At 40.9% G+C, this 25,294-nt stretch overlaps 1 protein-coding gene across 1 annotated transcript in view; it reads left to right on the forward strand.

Annotated features, from left to right (window-relative positions):
* The window catches only part of SORCS3 (sortilin related VPS10 domain containing receptor 3), a 304,161-nt gene that overhangs the window by 165,210 nt on the left and 113,657 nt on the right, over positions 1-25,294 (forward strand). The window contains exon 4 of the mRNA XM_074831647.1: positions 2,741-2,899. Coding sequence (XP_074687748.1) covers positions 2,741-2,899 — 159 coding nt within the window. The remainder of the gene's footprint in view (positions 1-2,740; positions 2,900-25,294) is intronic.

The following is a 25,294-nucleotide window of genomic DNA, read 5'->3' on the forward strand; positions in this document are numbered from 1 at the left end:
ATTCCTTATGGCAATTATAAATGGCAACACAGGGTGCTGGCAGAAATGCTCATTTTGACTGGAGTTTGTTTATTTGCTCTTAATGAAAAACAATTAATCTAAATCACTACTGGGGTGAATCCTTCACCCTGGCCCCATAATGAGAAGTGGTGGTTTCAGGCCTTTGACAAATGTCCTACTATTTCTCCTGCCAAAAGTTGTCCCTTCCCCCCATATCATCTAGCAGAAAAAAGACCAACAGTAATAAAAAAATAAAGCTCAGAGTCTCTCCCACTCTTCTTTCCTGCTTGCCACATAAGAAAACTGTGGACCAGTCCTAGCTTCATGACTGGTGGCGGCCTTTTGTTTTTCACTCTGAGTCTCATTTCTTCGGTCCTGTTTTGTGTAGGATCAGCCTTGCCTGGGAGGATGGATGACAACAGAGATGCTGGGTGTGTTCTTTTCTCCATTTGAAGATATCAGAACTGGGTGAAGGGGGGTGGGCGACTAATGTGATGGCATTTACAACAAGGTATGACTATTGTTAGACTCTTTCAGCTTTCCCTCTAGCTCTTAATTTTCCTAGCTTGATGGTTTTATTATTTGATCTTGCAACCACTGTTACGCTTTCAGAGGAACAAATTGCCAGGCTTTATGAACTATCTGGTGGAAACATCACCTTTTCAGTCTCATCTGACCCATTTCTTGAACTATCCACTGAAGTGTTGCAGATCGTGTGCGGAAGGGCAGAATGGATGTTTTGCATGTGTACCACATCAGGTCTATGCAACTGTTAGCTGTCTTATGCTCCTTATCTGAGGGCAGAACTCTTAACAGTGAACTTCTAATGTACAGTATTATTAACTTCGTAACCTTCTGTGACATCAGGTGGAAAATCTTTTTAGTCCTGAAGTGTCCTTCCTTTTAAATGTAAGATCTCTCAGGAATATCTTGTTATATTGGCAATCTTACATCCTTCTTCCATTCTGCAGAAGCAAGCGATTTTTACTAAACTATGTTACAGTTCTCTGTCTGGCATAGGCAATATGTTTTAGATGAACAGGGGTATACTTGGGGGACAAAATGTCTTTGAAGTCTAAGTTACCAGTGACAGAAAAAATATCTTGAAATAGTGGGGAAATCTTTTTTGTTTGGAGCAAAATGAAATACATATTTTGATCTGATTAGAAAGAAGAAATGTACCAAAACTTCCATTTAGGTGGAGGCCATTGGGACCTATACGCAAGACTAATTCCCAGGGAGTCAGTTGCCTGTGGGGACGTTTCTCATGTCCCATGCTGTGCTCCAGAGCACAATGGAAATGCACTTTTTCAAGACTTGGCACGTGGCTTTCTGTGGGAACAGGTAGAGATTGCTTTACGAGGCTGGTAAGCAGTACATGTGAGGGGTGTTGAAGGAGCTCTGAGCTCAAGCTAGATTCATACAAGTGGCTTCACCCTGGAACAATGTTCAGTTCTAGTTTTAAAGGCCCTTTTCATTTCATAATGGAAAGGATCAGAAACCATTTACATTATATTCGCTTTCCCTTGGTGGCTTCATGGAGTTAATGAGGTGCTTAAGATTAAACAAGTACTGAAATTTTTTGCTTCATCAAGGTCTAACATACTAAGGGTCTTACCATTCCTTGTAACTGATTTTTGCTGACAAAATTAATGTTTCCCTATCATAGTCTTGAAGTTGGAGCTCTGAAGTTGGATAGGAGAAGTTAACATGGACATGAGTGTAACAAAACTGCAGTGGATCTCAGCTAGCTGATCATCCTGCAGCTAGCTAAAAAAGGCAGTTTCTGGATCTGTTTTCTTTCTGAAAGGCAGTTTCTATTTTTGTTTCAGTTACTGTATCAATAACCTGCTGTGTTTAGCCCAGCTCTAATTTATTTCCCACTGTTTGCCTTTATTTTATGGTACTGGCATTTGCTTTAATGTGATGTCGTTTTCTCCAGATGTTAATAAGATGGTGTTAATGTTTCCACAACATTTTTCTTGATAACATTTATGTAGAGCATGCCATCTGATAATGTGGAATCAACCCATTTTAAAATATTGGTAATAATTTTCTAATTAAAATTAGAGGCTCAGAAGTGTTTTCCTCCCTGTACAAATTGAGGTCATACACTTTCCCGCGCTTGGGGAAAATTATGTGTTCACTGAATGAATGAATATCTCCTACTGTATAAATTGGAAGCACGATATATGAGATCATATATCAATGTTTGCGCACATACACATGGACTATTTTCAGATGCTAGCAGCTGATCCAGGTAGGCATTCTGTGTTTCTGGTGAAGTGATGCTTTCATTTGTAGCTCTGCAATCCTTAAATCTCAGGAGTGCCCTGTTGTGTACTTTTGGAGAGAGTATTCCACATTTGGGAATAGAGGTGGTAGACTGGAAAGGGACCAGCAAAGCCTGGTGTGGCTGTCTGAAGTTGTTATACCCAACCAAAATCAGCTTTGATATCAACATAACATTTTTCATTCTTGCTGGGCTTTCTGAATTTATCTGGATAAAAACATAATGAAAAAAAGGAATCACTGAATGAGTCTATGAATGAATCACCAAATAAAATGGAAGTGAAAAACTAAAAAGAAAAAACCTATTTGGGAAATCCTATGGGATTTCTACACTGTTGAGCAATGTTCTGAATACATCTAATAGGAATCAGTGCTGTATGATCTCACTTTTAAATGATGTTCAGTTTCATTTTTCCATTAACACTTTTCCCTCCATTTTTCTATTTAGATCATGCTTCTTAGTGATCCAGAGATTGAGAGCAGCATCCTCATCAGCTCTGATGAAGGGGCTACCTACCAGAAATACCGTCTGAACTTCTATATCCAGAGCTTGCTTTTCCATCCCAAGCAAGAGGAGTGGATCTTGGCCTATAGTTTGGATCAAAAGGTGAGCAACTGATTTCATATCTTGATTTCATATCTTCTTGAGCCAGCTGTTGAATGGGATAGTGTCTAGAACAGTACCCTTCCAGAGATGGTGAAGAAATTATGATGTGCTTTGCTGCTCTCGCCTTGCAGGTTTAAATATGCTCAAAACCCACCCAGTGACTCCAAAGCAAGCTTGCTGAAGGGAATGGAGTTATAAAGTGATCGTGATGGGTATGAAAACTTTAGTGGTGGTGGTGATATGAAAGATGATAAGAATCTGAGATTTCACATGACATATGGAGCTGTTCTAAAAATCTATTGATTTGTAGGCCTTGGTGACTGCTGAACTGTCTTTGAGGATCAAGCACTCAGGCTACGTTGATCCATAACAACTAGGTGTTGTGCGTGAGGGGATGCTCTTTCTGCTTGCAAACTGAACTCAGTTATCTGGAAATCAGTGAGCAGCAACAGATGACAAACTCCTCTGTGCCACTTTTTAAGTCACTTTGCAGTGCCTTCTGTTAGTGAGACAACTCTTAAGTCTGTTACTTGTCCTTAACAAGCCTGCTCTTACATAGCACTCATCTGTCTTGAAAGATGCTGAACAATGCAGGTGCAATGTGACTTGTAAAGTGTTGTGGCTATGGAATGTGTGCTTCAGTCTGGAACAGCAATCCCACTGTAGCCCAAAGCTGAGACATAGACTGGATGATCAAGTTACAAATTTTAGAAAGCTTAAAACTTGCCAAGCTTTTATCTTTCTTTTCTTCCTTTTCTGTCATTCATAGAGTCTGGAAAGTAAAAACATGCTGAATAGACACTTAAAGTTTTTCACATTAATCTGTCAAGTGTGTGTGTGTGTGTTCTGGGTGGGATTTTTAATTCTTACAGTTATTTTTGAAGTTTTCTAAAGTAGTCAGTCTCACATCCCAGATATAAAGATAATACACTCAAAATATTGTGCCTCTTGTATTTGACAGAATTTCCTTTGAAAGGCTAGTGAAAGTCTTTACCCAAGCAGTCACTGAGAGTATAATCAAATAATCTACTACTGCATTACTTTCCAATGCAACCTTTCCATCCACTTGTCAGGAGAATGCTATGGCAGGCACCAGGTGGTTTGCTGCTATGCTACTGATGATGCTTGAGTGACATTTGCAAGCACAAAGCTATTGCAAATACATTTCTTTCATGGTATCAAGTCCTTACTGTATGAAGGAGTTAGTCAAATGTCAGATAGTTTTATGCACCGAGATGTTCAGTGTAACAGGGATTTTGAAGAGGGCTAGAAAGACCAATCTATTTATTTGATGTCATGAAATGGTTTGATGCCACTTTTAAACTGGAGGTAAAGGTTTTAAACTGTACTGGTGTTTGTACAGCGACAGCCCTGAAAGAAACAGACATGTGATGAGGCACTCATGGTTGTGAGATGCCAGGTAGGACATGACGAGTATGTGTTTGCAAAGAGATCCAGCTGTAGTGAGTGTGGAGCATCTGCTCTTGGGTTGAAACACTGTATTTCTATTTCCAGTGCTTTGTAGGTTTTTTATGACATGTTAGCCGCTGGAACGAGAAATCAAAATATAAAGTATGCACACAGGCTGGACTGTGAGGTTGTAATTATGCTCCCCTGGTCTAATACAGCAATAGTGGTTCAGGAGCATTTTTTCTTCTGCTCCTTCAAACTATTGCATCTGAGTGTCCACCTCAGCTGTTCTCTTCTGCCCAGAAGAGAGCCAATGAAAATGACTTATAGGTTAGAAACACCCTGAGACTGCTGACATTTTAGCCCAGGAACTGAACAAATTTATCCACAGTGTAAGAGCAAAGATGAGGTGCTCTGCAGCTTGTTGGTCGAATGGAAAGGGAGCAACGCGAAGTTTGGGCTTTGTCTTTGTCAGCCTTTGTGTTCAGGGTCACTCATGATGCCTTCTTCAGTGTTCAGAAAGATGGCCTCAACTGGTTGAAAGTTAAACTTTGAGTGGAACCATGGAGGCAGCCTTCTTCCCGGATGAAGCGTTTGCTTAACATAACCCAGCTACAGATTGTGCTCAGTCACATCTTGTCTTAGTGCTGTAGAAGAATTGTCACTCTGGCTCAGGATCATGCAGCTTTGCTGCAGTTACAGTTGATACTGAGATAATGGGCAGTGCTGTTAGAGTGCAAAGGCAGAGCTGTAGATGGTGGCAGTGGTGCTATGTGAAGTCCCCAGACGAAGTCTTCTGAGAAGCTGGTGTAATACATTCCTGCCTGTCTGGAAACAAGAGTACTGTCACAGCTGAGTGGGAACCAGAGGTTAGCCATGACCTTCCGTTAGATGGAGGCTAGGCCAATGACAAGAACAAAGTGTCTTTTAGGCTAAAAATCCTAAATCCTTACGTAGCTTCATCAGGTCTTGTACATTTTCTTAAGATTTTTGTGGTGGTTCTCTCTTTTTCTCTAGAAGCCAGGTCTTGATCTCACACCTTCCTACACTGCTGTGCCATGCCCTCTCTCCTAGCTGTGATCATGGGATCATGCCAGTGGCAATGACCATTTGATCTCTCTGCTGCTGACCGAAAGAGAGATATTAAGAGCTCCTAACATGAGTGGCTAGAGAGGCTGCAATAGTGCTCGGCAGTTGTGAGAAGGCTATCCAAAGAGATGTCATGCTGTTGTCAGGGGCTAATTCTCCAACTGCAGCCTGGTTCTGCTGGTACTCCTCTGTTCTTTGTTTTCGTGCCCATTTTCCTGTGAGGCAGCATGAAGTCACCTGGCACAAAATAGGTGGTGCTGCTCTGAAACACTTTTGATTTAAAAGCATGAAAGGACAATAAAATCGAAAGTTTATTACTAGTCTGTAACCTGCAGGTAATATTAATCCACAGGCACTGTGACAAGGAAGGTGCTGATGAAAGTCAGTGGCTTGCTGTATGTTCAGTGCTGCAGCCACTCCTACAGTGGGAGACCATAACGTTCCATCTCTCTAAGCTTTAAAAGTGTGTTTGACCTTTAAAGTCTATTTGTAATGACTACTTTAGAGGCAGATTTAAAAATACACATAACTCCAAAACCAAATCAAACACATACAATTTGACTCCCAGCAGTAGGGACTATTAAGGGAAGACCTAATCCATCCTCTCATAACTGTGAATGTGTAATCAAGTTTGCAAATTTAATTTCATTTCTTAGATTAAAAAATAGATTTCAGAGTAATATTTATTAATTTTCTTTCAATTAAAATTAATAATATGGTGTGTTAAGCAAGCTGTGGTCAGCTTGGAAATTAATGAGAAAATCCATTTTGCCTAGGATGTTGTTCCACATAGTAAAATGAAATATCAACAGCTAGTGCCCTACAAATAATTGATTTGGTCAGTGCCTAGATCAGAATATTTTAAAGTTGTTTTGTGTATAGCAATAGAAAACAATATTAAAGTTTTTGTGTGAAATAAAAATAGTCAATGTTTTGGATCTTCCTGTTAAAAAGTTTTCCTGAGGTCTTTTTGACCTGCAGTTCCGTGGCTGTGATTCAAGCCTCTTTTTTAATCGTTGTTTTATCCTAAACATTCCTCCTTTTTAACTAACGTCTACAGATTTGACAATATTAGGCTATTTATTCAGTTGATTAAAAAAAACAACTAACCAACCAACTGAAAAAATGCAACATATTTTGAAATTATGTTTTCTAATAGAATTATTGTGCCTTCCAAGTTGGTGTATTAGAAGGTGTTTTCACTATTCCAAACTTAGAAGGTGTATTCATTATTCTAAGGCAGTAGTAAATAAATGTAATAATGTAGAACTCTAACACCCTTGTGGAACCACAGTCTTTACATGTCCCCTGCTGTTTGTCAGTGGCCAAGTGATAACTGCTTTCAGAATATGGTATCCCAGTTAGTTTTCTACCCAGCTAATAGTAACTTCCTACAGTCTTTTAGCTTGCTTAAGAGAATGCTATGAGACCTCAGACCAAGTGTATGTATCCATGATATGCAAGGCTTGTCCTCTCTTTCCTGAGCAAGTGATGCCTTCCTGTGGTAATATTCTAGTTGTGAATCTCCTCAGCCAGTCACTGTTACACCAGTATTATGTGTAAATTTGATCATAAGTTTATGCTTCCAGCTTCTGCAGGTGCTCTCTTACTCTCAGCCTTGATGCTCAGACATTGCAGGATGCTCTGCAGATAGACTTACTGTTCTCACTGTTCCTGCTATAGGGTTGTTGTTGAATAACCCCACTCCCCTAGTTTATGCCTTGCACGGACCTTTTTTTATACTAACCTGTGGACTTTTGCTACCAGTCTCATGTGATTCTAGTTTAAAGCCCAAGCCTCACAGAAATCATATGTCCGAAAATGACCTTCTCCTCCTTTAAGAGAAGGAGCCTATCTCTTTTCAACAGAACTTGTTGAAATATGTCTTCGTAGCTAAGAAAACAAAAGGCTTTCTGACAATATTATTTCTTCCATCAACTGAAATAATTGCATACAGCATCAGTTCAGTCCCAAAATCTTTTATTACCACTCTCATATGGGTATTGTCCCTCTTTTTCCTGCTGGGGCTATTCACCAGGAGCAAGGGAGAAGATTCAGTGAGAGGAATGGAGCTCAGCAGGCTTTCTGAAAGATGTTTTGCTGTGTGGCTGCTGGTTACTTCATTGATTTAAGGACAAATCACAGCTACCACCATTTGTTTTCTCTTCAGAGTATCCAAAGAGTTATTGAGGGTACTTCCTCAGTATGAGTCGACACAGCATATAATTCCTGTTCTTACTTTTTCTAGACAGTTATGACCCTCCTCTGCCTTGCTAACTCTCTTTTATCATCAAATAAATGCAGTATGGCTGAGCCAAGAAATCTGTTTATGTGGGCATGAATGTGTAGCAAGTTTGTAGACCCTAATGTCTTCTCATGACATATAAAGCACAGACAGGAGGAATTTTTGCACGGCTTTAAGCAAGCATGGGTGGGTGTACTACTTCCCCCTGAGCAGCCATGTGGCATTGTGCAATTATCAGGCCCTGGGAGGTTAATTGCATCTTGTGAGTTGAAAATCTTGGATGTCTTCCCAGTAGTTTTGTGTGTGTCTATTTTATTGATAAAATGGTGCAACCTCATGTGTGCATGTGTTGGTTCTGTTAATGGCCCTCTGTGGCCTTTGACAGAAAGTGGACATTATGTAAACGTTATAGCCAATTTTGCTGCGAGTCAGGTTGGGTCCCACTAGTAGTGTCCGTATTGGCACTTGGATATATGAGCCAATACAAAACGAAAATGGGGCTTCATCCTCTACTTTTCACAGGTTTTTGCAAAAAATATATAGGAAGCCATTTTAAATGACCCTTGTATCAAAGTGTGATGGGAAGGGGAATATATGAAATAGATGTGATGTTCTCTGTTGGAGAGTATTGGAAACTGCTTTATGGAGTGCTGTGAAATCTCTACCAGCATATATGTGAGGTATAGTCTTTTTTGCTGCCTTTCATAGTGACTGGGGATGAAGATCTTGAATTGGTCTTGCATTTCTGATATTTCAAGGGCCTCATGATTTGTCTCATTTATCCAGGGAACCAACTAATTCTCAATAAGCTCAACTTTCCGCACTCCAGTACCTCTCTGGGGAATGGATGAGTCTGGAGGTGGAAACACGGGATTTTAGAGCTCCATGGAATTTGTCTCATAATGACATTGAAACTTCTTTCAGAACAACACACACAACTCTCTTGCATGAATATTTGTTTAAAAGATAATTTAAAAAGGAGATAAAATATTAGGGAAATAAGGAGAGAGATATTTAAAATATTTCAAATCACCATTGTTAAGAGAAAAAAACTATGCAAAGAGATACAGTTCCACCTGTTCCCTACAGGCCAGACTGTGATTGGGAACCTGCTGGGAATAGGTGAGAGACTGAATAATTCACAGGCCAATTTAATTTCCCCAGCTACACCATTATGAATTTGAGAACACTGGATAAACAAGAAGTTTGTCAATCGGTGATTTCTCTCTGCATAGGGCTTAATCTTCAGCAGGAAGAGAACAAAAGAAAGTGGGTGTCTTAATATCTCTTCAAATGAGGTGATAAATAAAATGTACAAGATAGCATTCTGCTGTACCATAAAGTTGCACCTGGCAGACAATATCAGGTCTGACTGGGGAGATTCCTTCAGTGTTGGGGATGTGGCAAGTTATGATCTGAAAATTGAATGTGATGCGTGTCAGAGCCCTGACTATATAGACTGGACACTGCTGAATTTATCAAAAAGAATCACAGATAACACTGGGACTACATGGGAAAGTTGTTAGGTTGTTTGTTTTTGGTTTTTTTTTAATAGCCTAGACACACAGAGCCAGAGCCACAAAGGAAGTGCTTCTCTGCTGCCAGGAGAAATTCTCCCCTGAAGTTTGGGACCAGGCTCCCAGTATGACATGGGGCAGTTAGGCAGCTAAAGGTGGGATTCTTTTTTCTTTTTTTTTTTTTTTTTTTGACAGTGTCCGGTTGAGTAGGATGCTGCCAAAGAAATCCAGTGGGACTTGCTGAGAGGAGGGCAAGGCTGGGTTCACATTCTTCTCAAAACGTAGGCACCTTATTCTAGGCAGTCATCCATCTTTGTCTGGGATTCTTTGTGATGAGCCATTTTAATAGACTTATAGAACAACCCAGGTTAGGAAGGATCTCGAAAGATCATCTGGTCCAACCTTTTGTGAGAAAGGGAGCGTACATGTGATTATCTAGCACCCTGTCTAGTCATGTCTTGAAAGCCACCAGTAAGGGGGACTCCATTACATCCTTGGAGGGGGAGATTCCAATGATTGATTGTTCTCATTGTAAAAAATGTCTTTCTGAAGATGAAACCTCTGTCTTTCTGAAGATGAAACCTCTCCTGGTGCAACGTACACCCCTTGCTCTTGTCCTTTCCTTTATGAAGAGGAGTCATATAAAGAAATTAAGTCAGACCTTTATATGTACATGCACACATACACATGGAGAAAAAGACAACTCTTCATCTCCTCTTCCTGTCATAGTCGGTCACTGAGCTGGAACACTAAGAGAGCCCTCAGTGCCCTGAAGGACCCTTGGTCTCTGTATCTTGGGGGGTGCCAGTGTTGCAGGGTTTCAGGCTTAGCTCCCCCTCCATCTGCTCTGCTCAGCTTCACTAGCACAGAGGGTTGTATTCGCCTTCATTCCTAGCAGGTGCCCCAGCCCCTGGTCTTAGATTTTCTGTGCCTCTCATGGAAATTTAGGCACGTAGGGACTTCAGGGTTGTGTTCAGGTGAGGATATTGCAGTCTGGGTTGGAACTCCTAATGTTGGACAGTGCGATTCTAAGATAGTAGCTGCATACTGCAGACATGCTGAAATTAAGCAGTGTGTGCTGCTGCATGTCCAAAGTGAGATGTGACTCCAGCCCAGGCCTGTAGGTTTCCTTTCCTTAGGAACTGAGGTATGGGGCTGATGACGAGAGGTGAGTTGGTGTCTGCCTCACATCTCATTTTGTTATAAATCAGCAGGCACCCAGAGCTGTCACCTGGTCCTCAGCATCATTCCTGGTCCTGGAATTTAGATGTAACTGTAGTTTTCAGAAGTGTGAGCAACCTCTTCTTTTATCAGCAACAGCTCGAGACTGCACCTCTTGGGTGAAACTCAGCTTTTCTTAGCAAGATGTGAACATTATATTTAACAAGGAAAATAAGCTCTTTTTGCTCCCTCATGGATCCTCATGGTAGAATCGCTGTTTCATTGTATGATGTGAGAACACACTGGGGCTAATTTCTCATCATGGCTCATTGATATCTGAAGAGCATGATAACTGTGGTTCCAGTCCTATGGATACAATACTCAGCTTTCAAATTTATCTTGCACCAGTCGCTTGGCATTTGAGCATCCTGCAGAGTGAAGCTGGAGGCACATCTACTGCATTCTTTTCTTCACCCAAAAGGGAAAGAAATGGAGGAAGCTGCCATAATAGCAATTACTCCTACAGACCTATCATATTGAGCAATGAAATGAAGTGAGTATGTTGCCCAGCTATAAAGGAACACTTAGTGTTTCATGTTTAATACAAGACAGATTACAGTAACTGCTCTTAGAAATCCCTACCATACTGACTGGTCCATTGTATTACACATTCATATTAAGAAGCAATCCCTGCCCCAGAGAGCTTGCAATTAAACGTCAAACTGACAGACAAAGCATTGTCCCTGGAGTATCCATAGTGTATTCAGGCACAGGTCATTAAAGTGTTTCATTGCCTAACTACCACTGAGGACTATAACAAAGTCAGAAACTGAACCCAGATAGAGTCCTGTTCCCATGACTTAACCACAAATAAGCCTTTCATCTCTTTGCCTTTTGAATGCTCTTCTGAGAACATCAGGTTCTACAAACATATCATGTGTCCTTTGCTGGACAAGCCACCTGCCAGCAGCTATCCCAGGCAGGCAGGGCTCCATCAAACAGATAAACTGAAATGTTGGTAAAGTTTAAAAAAACCCCAAACCAAACACTGCCCCCCATTTCCCCAAACCCTTGAGATTGGGAATATTTAAAGGTAATTTACAGAAGTCTCTTCTTCAATATGGTAATGAACTGAAGAATCAAAATCACTTAACTTCATTTACAAATCATGAATATGTATCAGTGCCTTTAAATGAAAGGACGACTAAAACAGATATAGTGTTTGTTCAATTCATTAAAAGGAAGACAATTTATCAGGAGGTTTTTTCCACTCTTAAACTAAAGCTATATGCAAATGTAGGGAAATCAAAACCTTGCGCTAATTCTGCTGCATGATGAATATTTTTATAATCCTAATTAGAACCAGTCATTTAGTTCAGCAATTTCACCCAATCTAGCCAATTTGAAATTAAAATAGATGCCTTGATTACAAAACTCATTAGCAAAGAAGCACCCTTTTCGATAACCAGTTCATTTGGAATGCACAAACTGAATGAAGTGAGGAGCACTTGTGTTGTCAATTGGTGTAAGTGAAGTGAGCCTTAATTGTTAGCATTGTGAAGTATTTGTATTGCTGCATGTTTCATTGCAGTATAATATATCATTCATTAAATGTAACAAAAGCAGTTTTTAAGTGATTTAATTAAGTGGTGTTGGTGCACCAGGTAATTTTTATAAAGTCAAATGTCGCAATTGTTTGCATTTGAAGTATTGATGGGCATTACTGTCGGAAGGAAGATGTATGACTCTGCATTTATCATTCTGATTATGGTAAGCCTGACAGTTTTAATAGGAGATGAGAAATCAAGTTATGCAACCCTGGCTCTACTTCAGAAATGCCCAATGAATTTTGTCCTAGCAAAACAATGAACTTTGGGCGTTTGATGATTTGTGGTGGCAAAAATAAAGTAACTGCTCGTGAAACTTGATTTAGCTAGAACAGACTTTCCTATTGCTTTTTATTTATGTTATAGATACTTCATGAACAGGTTTCACTTTGAAAAGGAAAATATAGAGATAAATGGAGCGAGACGCATTCAATGCTTAAATGTGCTCTTCTGCTGAAGCAACCTAGTTTATTGTGTAACAGAGCAGGGATCCTGTGGTTTATTCCTGGGCCATGCTAAATCATGGCTCTATATTGATTTTATCTGGAGCCTAAGTGGGGCGAGGAGTGGTTATAAATATAGCAGATGGGAATAAACATGAAGGAATGAAGAAGGCTGAAGCATAAGAACAGCAGGGTCATGATTTATTTTGCCTGACTGTAGAGACCTAAAATGTAGCAATGTGTACCTATATTAGGTGCCAAAGCTGCACGTAATAGTTGGTGGTGATCTACTGAATGGTATTGATTGATTTCTAGAAGCAAATGTAGGTGACTATTTTAGGATGAGGTAAATTGTACCTTACTCATTTGTATTGACTAGGCCTCTACTGACTGTCAAGGCAGTAATTTCCTTTGCTGAGATGTAAGTATTTGCTATATTACTTGAGATTAGGGGACTTGAAACCAACCCTGCTGTCTGGATGTGTGCAAAATGGATTACATGGGATATGATTCCAATATGATCAAAGCAACAAAAAGCATTACATTTCCTAGTTCCTGGTATCGTGCCTACAGGTTATAATGACCTCCACTCTGGAGGAGAGAGTAAACATGGCGTGCAAGCAAAGATGGAATTCCCAATCTTTTGTTTTTCTTTGTCAGGATTCATTTGTGTAGATGCGAGTTACTTACCATTCTGCTTCACTGGAAGGAGAGAAATCCAGAAGGGTTCCTTTCACTTCTTTTTCCTTTTCCTTTTCTTTCTTTCTCTCTCTCTTTTTTTTTTTTTTTCTTTTTCTTTGTCTTCCATATTGCTTTTCAAAGTTCTGTCTCATTTGCCTGGCCTGATGGCAACATTAAGTCTCCTCTAAAATCTGGTGAGCAGAATTATAGATGATATCACTTTCAACTGAAGAAAGAGCATGATTCAGCTGTTGACTCCGCTCAGATGTCTGCTGATGCTGAACATGGAAAGCTTCAGTCTGGTTCCTTTCCCCTCATTGAATTGACTCAATGTGGTGCTTGAGTTTAGAAATGGGACTATTCCAAGCCAAAGAACAACAGGATTAATTTTACCCAAAATATCACAGCTGAAGTAACAGAGAGGAGTCTGTCACAATTATTATAATCTTGTGTGAATTTTCATGAAATTTTCCTTTTGAATAGCACTACATACAAAATGTAAAACTTAATAGAAAAAAAGGCAATCATTACCTCATAGCAGCCAAATGGTTTAGCCTGGGCCTAATTTTAAGGTTATGCATAAATGCTTTTTTTGGATTAAAGACTCTGAGTGCATAAGCCTTTACACATCATGGTGTGAAGTGGTTATATAGACAGGCTTTGGCTATGGCAAAGTGTTTGCAAAGACATAAAAGTCATGTATGGGCTTTTAGGGTTGGAGTTTAGGTAACTTCACACTCTTGGGTTTTGCTGTTTTCTCATCTTTCTTTAACACCTCAGAACGTTAAAGCCATAAAGCCGGGGAAGATGGGTCTGCGAGCACCTGCAAGTACGACCGTGGACATGTAGAATTCAATACAGAGGGACACTATTTAAATTCCTCAGACCAAGAGTGCTTTCTGCAAGATGGAGATTAAGAAGCTGTTATGTTTTGTTAACCAAGAAGGGTCATGCTTTATCCAGAAGTATTTGGGACCCAGCAGCTTTCATTACTATCGGTGATTCAGGCAGCTAAGAACTGTTGGAAATCTACTTGACAGGGACTATTCTTTCTCTCTGTGTAATGGTGGCATTAATTAGTATTTACACATTGCCTTGACAATACAAGACCTCATTGCTTGGAAGTATTGCACATTAGGATGGCAGTGGGCTACTTAAGATGATACTTTCATCTTTAATGTCCTCAAAGATGGATGAATGGGATGGGATAGACTGGTGTCCTTGAGGCAACCAGCTGGATGGATGATTCTGAGGGGTGAAGGTACAGTCCTTCCACCCCATGCAAGCACCTGCACGTGCCTATTTATTACATCAGCAACAGCCAAGAACTGAGACAGTCTGAGAGGGTGCTTCGCATAATCTGAGAAAAATGCTCGTACTTGGTAAGTGGGCTATGTTGAACCATCCAGGGATGGGAACCTTTAGGAAGCAGTCCTGATCCTGATGCAGTCTTGGCTGTAGTTGGCAGTGCTGAGGACCATACTCTTTATTGCCATTTTACTTCTAGCTGCTCTTGTAGCTGTGCCTTCCGTTGCAATTGAGGATGTGCAGGGCCCAGTCGGGTCATCAGATCCTACAGGCTAGACCACACAGAGCATCTGTGACTCTATTTTAGTGGGGGTCTGTTGTTATGGTGGCAATATCTGTGTAGTGCTTTCCTGCTGGACATGTCACATCTATTTAACAGGACACTGTTATTAGATCTTATCTCTATCAGTATACTATCAAAATCTTTTTATACATCTGAGAGATGTGTATCTGTGAGCCAAAGAAAGAGAAACTCCAGAAAAGGAGCAGGCAGGAGCTGACACTTCCTCTCCACTGCTCTTCAGTGAAGCATAACTAGATTTTGTAAATCCCAGGATGCCCTGGTGATTTTTGCATCATGTGGTTCTTAGTAGGTCCCTTCATGCCATGACCAGGAGGAATCATCTGGTTTACCCAGCAGTGCCAGTGTTACCACAGTCTTGTCCTAGTCACTGTCATGCAAGGGGTATTGAAATGGCTCAGAAGTCACAGCTTGATAGTTGCCAATACAGAAGCACAGTCAACAAAGCAGTGAGAGAGGCTGAAGGGAAATTGAAGCAGAGGTGAAGTAAGCTATGCAAGGTTAGCCAGCTAACCAGTGACAGAACTGCAATGTTACCAAGACTTCCTGTCATGGTCTGTTTTCCTTTCCACTGGCCCAGATGGCCCTACAGAAATGTTACAGGAGTTCCTCTTCTTGCAACCTTGTCTCTCCCCAGGCTTCAGTCTGTGTCAGAACTTCCAGTGTCGTTGGTGTGGGGACCCCGTGTGGGAATTTCGCATCGACAAGTGCTGTAGTTATAGATGTGCCACAGGGCAGAGAGGGCCCTTCGTTTATATTGTAGCACACCAGTATACTAAAAAGCTCATACATTTAATTACAATTAATTTGTGGCTATTGTGTGAAACAGATTTCTGTAATACTGGAAGCTGGTATGTGGCCCTAGTTTTGTTTCAGACTGCCTTCTGCAAATAGGTGGAGACAGCGAGAAAACTTTTTGACTCACTACAATCTCTGCCTCCAGTGCTTGGTTTCAGTGGGGAAATGGACCATGTTCTGATCTAACAGCACACCTCAGCTGATTTACAAAAGATGTGTGCAGTCACAGATGCAGCAGCTGAAATTCAGTGTGGGTCCATTGATTTTAGCAGGGAAATGCTGATTTATATCACTGGAGTGTCTGGCCTGAAAACATGTATGTTATTCTGTTCCCTCAAGAAAACAAAATAGATGTAGTTTACTCCTTCCAGTATACAGGGTTGTTTTCCTTAAAATCTACCTGCTGAGAGGTGCAGATTCCCTGGGTTTATCTGCCTGTGTGCAAGCTGTTGCTTGTGTTAAGGCAACTATTTGTTTCCATTGTCCAACCTTGACATACAAAAACTCACCTCTTTTTTTTTAACTTCTTTTCCCTTCTTTTTTTTTTTTCTTTTCTTTTGTCCTTCAGAAAGAAACTGCATATAATCAATATTATTCTGGGGAATAAAGGTGTAAGAGGAACAGCTGTAAATCCTTTGTCCCCACAGTAAGCACAGATGATTCAAATTTCCCATATGGTCAATGGTAACCCAGTATGTGTTTCAGCTTTTCATGCTTATTACTTCAGTGGTGAAAAAGGAGGCCAGTACCTGGATTTTCTGGTCTAGTACCTCAGAACTAGCAATCCCAAGCTTTTAGAAGTCATGGATTGGTCCTTTGAAAGTCATGAGTTTGGCAGAGAAAAAAATCAGGAAGGTGTTTGAATAATTTTAGTTGTCCTCTCTTATATTTTTCTTGATGCTTCTGTGACTGAGGAAATGTTGCGAATCATGTTTTTCAAAGGATTCCTCTTAAGTTATTAGAACTAGAAGCTTTACCTTTAAAAGGAAGAAAAGGCGGCAAAAAAGCCAAGATTTTCGTAATCTCCTGATTCTAGCACTGTTTTGCTGCAGGCCATTTATGCTTCCAAGAGAGATCTTTATTCATCATTGCAAATGTGGCACATCTTTAGTTGCATTTTGGTGCTATTTCAAACTAGTGTTCCATACAGGTTGTCTGAGAGAAGGCTGGTGGCCTGTTTGTGTAGGGTGTATACATGCTTGTGTTTGAATTTTTGCAGTAGAAGCCCCAGAACAGTTTTGTGTCAGTTACAAGGAGTTCTTCCAGTGTAATAAAATTCTTTAGGTTTCTGTTCAATTGATTTTTATAGGACCATGGGTGGCTATAAAATGAAAGTTAGGGCATGATGCAGTAAAATTTTGGCACATCTGAAGTATTGTGTATATGATAAAAGGAGAAGCTGAGACACCAAAATGAAGGGTGATATTTTTTGAGAGGACAATTGATAAAACAAACAAACAACAAAACTTAAAGCTTTATAGAAAATCCTTAGGATTCTGTAGTGCAAAAGGAGGAAAACCTGATCCTTCTCACAGCCTCCTACTTTGGGCATTTCATTTCTGCCAGAGGGTCAGTGATCATAAACCATCTGAATGTAGATTTGGTAGTATTTAATACTTGCAGTGTTGAAGAGATAACAGCACGTACAAATAACATGTTAGCAGAATATACTGTACCCAAGGGGACTTTTCTGCTGTGTAGTACGAGAGCAGTAATGTCATCAAAAGTTTTGCTGCCAAAACAGGATTCTGGTTTTGTCCTCTGACTAACACAATACTGGCTTCAGGGCAGTTGATTTCCTCAGAAAATGTGTATGCACACATACCCAACAGCACGAAATGTGACAAACCTGAAAGTTCTGCTGCAAAATTGAGTCCGATGTTCCCTAGCCAGATGATTTGTGTTTTTTCTCTAGTGACAGGATGGAGAAAGCTGCTTTATTTTCCCTCTGCGGCCTTCCCTTATCTTATGAATTATGCTGTACCTTCACTGTGAACATTGGTTAACTTCAGGAATTAAAATTACAATATATCAAGTTTGGTGACTTGTGACTATAGCTGTTGCCTTGGGCCAGGTTTACTTATTGTTGTTGAGTTTTTGTGGGTGGTGTTTTTTTGTTTTTTTTTTCTTCACCCTGCTCCATAAGGTGGCTTGAAGGTACCTAGAGTTTGAATTAAATAGGATAAATAGCTTAAATATAGACACCACTGAATATATAGAAACCTAGAGAGCTCCTGAGAGAGGTTAAATAAGAGCGTCCTTTTTCCTGTATGATCTGCAATTGCAGATTCATTTATTCCAAAGGTACAATTTTCTACTGTTTGATTGCAGAAACCGGGTGATGGATGTATCAGAGATGACAGTGTAAAGGGTGTATGCCCGGCAGCCCTAGGGGAACCGTGAAACATGTGAGTTTCTCATTTGGTGATTTTTCTGGCAGTGATGCCTCAGTGCAGGGACAGTTTCTGCTACAACTGTCAAGCTAAATTGTTCCTGATGGTGGCTGGCATTTACAATAATGCTGTTCATTTGGGTTCCTCCTGTAAACATCCGGATGCTGCTTTTCATGCTGGTACGTGGATGGTATCATCAGTCTCCCCTGCTCCTTTGGATCAGGATGAACTGAATCCCTGTGAAGTTCAGGGAGGACACAGTCTCCCACCTTCCATGAGACCACTTGCTGTTCAGGATGAAGGAAATGATATTCCCCTGGAGCTTCCCAGAGTTGAAATCCCTTCCTACATGTATGTGATCTCTGGCTTGGCTGTGTGTGTCTGTAGAGAGTTGCCTGTGTAAGCAGGATCTGCTTTTCCTTTCAATAGTTGCCTGTTTTCAGTGCGTGGATTGCTGGGGAATCTGGCCAATGAGAAATTTGGCTAGCTAGAGCTGGATTGAATTACCTCACGTGATTTTAAGAGTGTTATAATAAGAGCAGTGCTGGAGAATATCTGCAAGCTAACAGACCCCCTGGTGGAGACCAGAGCTAACTGAGGAGTGGGAGAGTAAGGGCTGAAAGGAACTGTGAATTTCTGTATTATATAATATGTTCAAGCTCATGGAAGCAAGTTTGCTTGGGCACTTGAGGCATCCAGTGAATCAAAATGTATGGGCCATTTAATCTTAAATTTTAGTTCTCTTGATTTATTATAGGACAGGATATGACAAGCATGTGGTAATGAAGATGGCCTAAAAGAGTGAATTGTAGAAGATAGTATAAGTGCTAGGGGGTTTGAGTAGGAGATAATATTTGCTAAAGCTGCATCTTCAACACTGTCAGAAGCTGAAGTTTTCTACCTTATTTTTATAATCTTTTTACTCATGGAAGTTACTTCACAGTCACAGTTGTCCTATGGGCAGCATCTGTGTTATCTTTTGGGGGACATAAGACTGCTGTTAAGTACAGTGGGCCTTTCTTCGTGTTGGTTTGGTGCAGTAACTGGCCTTGGTCCCAGGCAGTATAGCCCATAGGCTGTGTGTGGGGACCAGAATTGTCCAGAGAGGGATTCCTTCCAGTTCAGGACCTGTGCACTTCCTAAGCAGTGCCTATTCATCCACTGTACCTTCCCAGAAGCCTTTCAGGATGGCATCGGGGGCATATCCATGACCAAAAGAGTTGGAAGTAGCATGGTGTGTGCATGCCTGCTATAAGGCCCAAGAAGCAGAATCAAGCTAGAGTAAATCCAGAGAAAGGCCAGTTGTGCCATCCTTCCTGATTTGTGGATCTCCTAACAGGCAGAGCTGAGAATATGGCCCTTTGGCCCCTTTGTAGACTACATTGCCATGAGAAGTAATAGACACAGTGATAAAATGGAAAGGAAATGATTAACAATTAGTATTTGCAATGCTTGTATTGAACTGTCTTAGGAAGTGTATTTAGGAAGGGTCTCTAAGGATTAGAAATGTCTGCCTCTGCCTTCTTATCCCTGCTAGCCTTCAAAGCTTCTCATTTCCTTGGTGTTAAGCCATTTACATGCAGGTAGACAGTTCTGTGCTACCTTCTTACAATCCCTGGAGAAATTCTGCACATTCAACTCTTGGAAACTCTCTCCTTGGTTCATGTTTTTTATTACCTTTTTTCAACTTCTGTTCAAGTTATCTGGCACCTGTGCCTGTGATGCATTTCTTGGTGTGTGCATCTTTGCCTCAGACTCAGTGAAACCTCTGCCATGGAGAGCAAAGTGTTTAGCTGCTCTGAATGCACAGCACTGGCTCATGGACCTGCTGGGCTGATGTGCTAATGCCACTGAGCAGAGCAAACCCTTCCAGCTTCACAGCTTTGTATCTGTATGTGCATGCAGAGAGGCTGCAATGGTCTCTGGCAGCAGAGAAGGATGGGATCAGAGTGGAATTAATTGGAAGAGCCTGTATTTATTCAGTGCCCAGCCACAAGCTTCCTCAATCATCAGAAAGTATATCTTTTTTTATAGCTCAGCCTCTGCTCACCCCGAGTTTGGGTGCTTATAGGAAATGTGCTTGGCACAATGGGCCTGTGCAATGCTGCTTTCTCACTTTTCCTGAGGATGACAAGAGCTACTTGTCAGCTTTTGAAATCTGGTAAGATCCTGGATGAGTTCCTCTCTTAGGAAAGGTGTGAATTAGTGGTCACTAAACATTTTGCAGGAATCTCTTCTTTGTATTGTAAGTCCCTGATGGAACCCATGGCCTCAGACTGAGGGAGCACAGTGTTCTTGTGGGGTGAATGGGGTAGAAGAATGTGGACAATCTGTGAGAATACCCTTTGTGAAGAAATAGTTACACAACACCACTGTGAAATGGGGTGCAGGTCTTAAACACCTGGGAAGTTTGCTGCTTTTCAGCTGGTGAGATGAGAACTGTAATGGGGAGGGTGGACACCTACTGTCTGCTGGGGCTGGCCCCAAGTGGGAGCAGCTTTACTTTACAGTGCTTTCTCCTGTGTGAGCCACATTAGTTTCAGGTGTGTGTCTGCTCAGTGTCTGTAGGGTAATGGGTCACATAACTTGTGAACTGTCTGGAATAACCTCCCTTCCCTGTGAAAATTCTATTGAATAGAAAAGTGAAGCTGAATTGGGTGGCAGGTGTGTATGTTAAATAACATACAATTTAATCTGGAGCAAAATATGTTGCTTTAATTTTGCCAAAATGACGTGTTCTGCTTGAGCCCAAATTAATATTTGTTTCTTTCAAGCCATGTGAAAATTTTTGCATGAGCAACAATTACATCTCAGAATAAAATGCTGTTATGAATGCAGTTTCAAACCCTTTTCATTAATGTCCACGGATACACTTTCATAACTGTTGTTTTTTCCACATAAAGAAATAACTCAGCAAAATCTTATATGAATTTGGAAGGTGTTTTGGTGATGTTAATCTAAAAAAAAAACCCTCTTCTATTACATCCTGCTCTACATAATACAGAGGTTACCCTATAGGTAGTGCCACAGGGTTCATAAAGGAAGAAGAAGAGGAAGAGCCAAGCATGTGGTTGTAGCTTTATGTTCCACTCTGGCTAATATCTGAGCCTCTCCTGCTCTACCAATTGTAGTCTTTTGCTCAATAAACATGAAGGATTGGTCTGTAATAGCAACAAATGAACTCAGGCGCTTGCACTGTAATTAAAAGCATATATCACACAATAAAGCACATTTGAATGAAAAATCTTCCCATTAGACATGTGGTTCTCATTTATTTCCCCTTATTGTTAAACTTTTGGAGTATAAGCATTGATGAAGTGTAAGAAGGGGCTTCTAAAGGGCTGCAGTGTGGATCCCCCAGGAGCAAACAAGATTTTCCTCTTGGGCTGAGAGGGCACAGAGCTCCTTGGTGCAGGCTGACCTGCATGACTCCACTGGCTACAATCCACGTGGTTGGTGGATCCAGTTAGCACAGACCTTGGTTCAAAAACTGCCTAATGATTTTTAAACTGAGAAGCAGCTGAGGAAAGGGACCAGCCTGGCTTAGAGGGAGAAAAGTCAGCAGCCCTTAGAGCTGATTCAGTCTTTTGTCACTGTTAAAGAGCTGATCCTAGGGAAAAAGGGAGTGAAGCAGCAGCTGGGGACCACAGGAGCAGCCTGCAACCCTCCTCTGCCTCTGGCTGAGCCTATTGGATGCCAGTGGAAGAAATACTGGCAAAGGTACCTCCTGGTGCACCTTGTAGACCCTGGCAGCAGGAGGCAGTTCTGCCACCTCCATCCCATTCTGATCTCTTCACAGTCCCATTACTGTCCCTCCCTTCCCCATTCTGCATCCTTGCCCCTTTCTGTGTCTGGTCTCACTCTCTACTCTTCATCACTGATGTGGGAAACTGTCCCCCTGCATGGCACATTGCTTGCCTTGTCTGTTATGTCTCAATCTGTTCTCAGACTCTGGAAGTAGGATTCTTTTGGTTTCTGGGGTTTTTCCCCTTTTATGTCCTTAGTTTTCAGTAAGGCTTGTTAACAAAACACTCATCAGAAGGGTATCAGTGGCAACTTTAGCCCTCCCCCAGACTCTAGAACTGATTTTGAAGTGGTAAAAATGTCATGAAGAAATGAATAAACAAGCAATCAGAAAAGTTAGCCTTCTCTCAAAATGCCATTTCTATTTATAGTACTTTTTGCAAGTTGCTAAAGCTAAATGATTTAGAAATGATTGAAATGTGTTTTGACTGACCGAAGTGAACATGTTTTTTCCCCAGATTTTCAGTTTAAGAAAAAAAAAATCTGAAAGTAATACTTTTCAACTCTGTTCTGAGCCACTCCAGCATTTCTGGAGATGGGGAGAGAGTAGGAAAAAGAGAGGCTGTTCTTCACCCAGGACTGGAACACGCCTTAACTTCTTTAGTGAAGTCTTTATGTCACTGCTCCTGTTCCAGCTGTATCTGGACTTCTTGTTCCACTACAAACCAGTCAAGCAGTAGAAAAGAAAAAGATATGCTGTGATCTCAGCAGAAATGTCATTTTTTTTGGCTGAGTACACTCAATACCAATTAGGCTTAAGAGAAATTAAAATGTGAAGGTTTTCAAGTGGATTTTTTTTCACCAGTTTAATCCACTTTCCTCTTTTTCTTGGACGTGAAGTGGAGAAGCAGAGAGAGGCAAGTCTTGCTTTGAGCATAAGGTTTAAGCAAACTGCACTGCTGTGAGTGGACCTATCAGGTGAAAGCATTTTTTCTAACTGTAAAACCATGAAACATGCTATCAGTGCATTGTCTTAACCTGCCTGGTTTCTTTATAAGTCAGGTCTGGGCTGAGCTATACAATTACAAGATAAAAGTCAAACATTTCCAAAGTGTTTGGGCTTTGTGTAGAAGATCCCTGACCAGTTTCTTATAATACAGGGGTGGAGTCTGAGTTTCTTTTGTCTGAAGACCTACTTTTGCCAGCCAGCATGTGAAATATTTCAGTATTAGATTTTTAAAGTGCAAAGAGAACTTCCCAGTTTCTGATACCTTTTTTTTTTTTTCCTCTGTATGAGACAGATAATGGAAATGCATTTAGTATTTAACTTCTGTCTAGACCAGCTTCTCATCAAAACACTCTGTTTTCAGTGCCTCTTCTACCATACAACATCTGTAGGGAAATAAGCTGCTCTGGTGAGTCTTAGACATGCAACAGTCTGTGGACATGTTCTCTTTCCATGCTCAAGACAATCTGGCTGTACCAAGCTAGAGAAGAACCTTGGGCTGTAATGAGGTCTCTTGATGCCGCCTTTAATCACCTGGAAAGGAAATCAAAGCAGAGAGATAAACTGGCCCATTTGTTTTCATTACAATTACTAGTTTTTACAACTCTGTGTAAACAAAGCCCATAAATATGGTGCTGGTAGACTTATTTCTCCTAAGCTCAGCTCCACCAGCTGTTACACAAACCTTTTGGCTTGGGAAGCAGGATTTATTTTTAGGTTCTTTAGTGTGGAGCTGTCAAGGATGCCTTACCTGAATTGTGATTTCCAGCAGCTTGTGGCAAGGGAAGAGTGTGAGAAGCTCTTTTCCTTCTCTAAAGGTCCAGAAACACCTTCAAGCTTCAGATCTTGGTTCCTCTGGAGCCCCAGCAAAGCAAGGTGGCAAGGACAGGTATTTCCCTGGGAGGAGGTGGAAGGAACAAGAACAGATGATGTCATTGTTCTTGAGTTGGTTATCAGCTTTAAGGTGATGTTAGCTCTTGTGTCCCCGATGACTTTCACTAAGGCCCAGACTGAGGGGACTGGTCAAAGAGAGGAATCAGAGGAAGGCCCTGAATCTTTCCTTGAATACAGCTTTTCTTAATGGGAGTAATAAAGCAGGTTCCATGGCAAGGGTTGCCCCTGACCTGGTTTCAGCCGCTCAACTGAAGCATGTTAAACCTGAGTCCTGTCCCTATTACGCTGCAAGTAACATGTCCTGACTCACATGAGAACCTGAGAAAGGGGGCTGCATAGGCCCCACAGCTTAAACACTTTACTGGTGTTGTGAAAGTGAGAAGTATCTAACTGTCCTCAAAAAAGGAAGGATGGAAGATAGGCAAGGAAGGTAAGATGGAAGATGTGATATAGAAGTAGGGCGTGTTTTTGAAGTAATAACTTCTGTCTTCATGGCTACACCAAATCTATCCTGTCTGTCTTCTTACCCAGTTCTTCTCAATTCTGTCATCTTTCTTTTGTTGCTCTGCTCTGGTGAGGCTTCTCAGTCTGCTCTGCCCATAAAGACACACCATACCTGAGGTGCCTGAGAGCAACTAATGGCTGCTGGATTGTTGTGGGCAGTCTCCACAAGTGGATTTAGCATGTCGGGCTATGAGAAGGAGGAAAACCACAATTTTACAACATCTCAAATGGAAAAATTAGTAAGGGGAAATGACTTCTGTGTTGTGGGTATTGGCTGGAAATCTTTGGGTCAGTCTTGGCTGTTTGGGAGTTTACTATCCCAACTTTGATTCCTTGTTGATTTGGGCATCTGTGATTACTGTTTGTATAAATGAAGAGTTAAAGGTAGATAATGTCTCAGGGATTCAGCTGGAGCTGTAGGAAGAAGACACCATTTTCAAATGATGAAACAGTACAACAGAAAAAAAAGGAGGAATGCTTTGGCAGCTTGGAATTTCTGTGCTAAATTCAACAAGTGGAGAGCATGGTGACTAGATGGATCTGAGTGTCAGGAACAGTCTTACAGTGGTTGAGTAGGGGTAGGTTTTATTTTAGAGTTAAGTTAAAGAAATATAAGATAACAGGGAGAAATGCAATTACATCCTTTCACTTGCTGAAGCAGTTATCTCCTGTGATGTAGACTCCCTTGTTTGGTTGGGGTGTTTTTTGCTAAGTAAGGGCAACATCATTAAATTCTTCCTACGTCTAATTTTAGATGTGGAAAAAAAGATCTTTCTTTGCAGTGGGTGAAGTGAGGGCTATCCATTTATTGTGTACCGAATATTATTTCAAGATGTTCCAAATATGTTTCTCCTGCAGTACTCAGCTGCTCAGTGTGCCTTTATAGAAAACATTGGTGTTGTCATCTTCTGAAATATTTTCACTACAGTTTGCATTTATTGCATATGGCTCTCTTCTTCCATGTGATGGGTCATCTCTGGCAGTTGTCAGACATGGCTTCTCTGTTGTGTACTCTCAAGGCTAAGAGGTATTGTGAGTTTTTCCTTCAGTTCATTTTCCTTTTAGGAATGAACTTTCTGACATGTTAATGATGGCACTTTCTCCTCCTTTTGTAATTTCATCTGTAACATAGAAGTGTAGAGAAAATACACACCTTGCAATTTTTGGTTTACATCTTTTTCTCAGTTTCTGAGCCTCTAATTTTTTTCCAGTGATCATGGTCACTTGCCCTCTATAGAGGAAAATTTAATACCCTGCAACAGACTTGTTTTTCTGAGTTACTCTTTGCAGACTG

The sequence above is a fragment of the Strix aluco genome, chromosome 7 (assembly GCF_031877795.1).
Source record: "Strix aluco isolate bStrAlu1 chromosome 7, bStrAlu1.hap1, whole genome shotgun sequence".
NCBI classification, from domain to species: domain Eukaryota; kingdom Metazoa; phylum Chordata; class Aves; order Strigiformes; family Strigidae; genus Strix; species Strix aluco.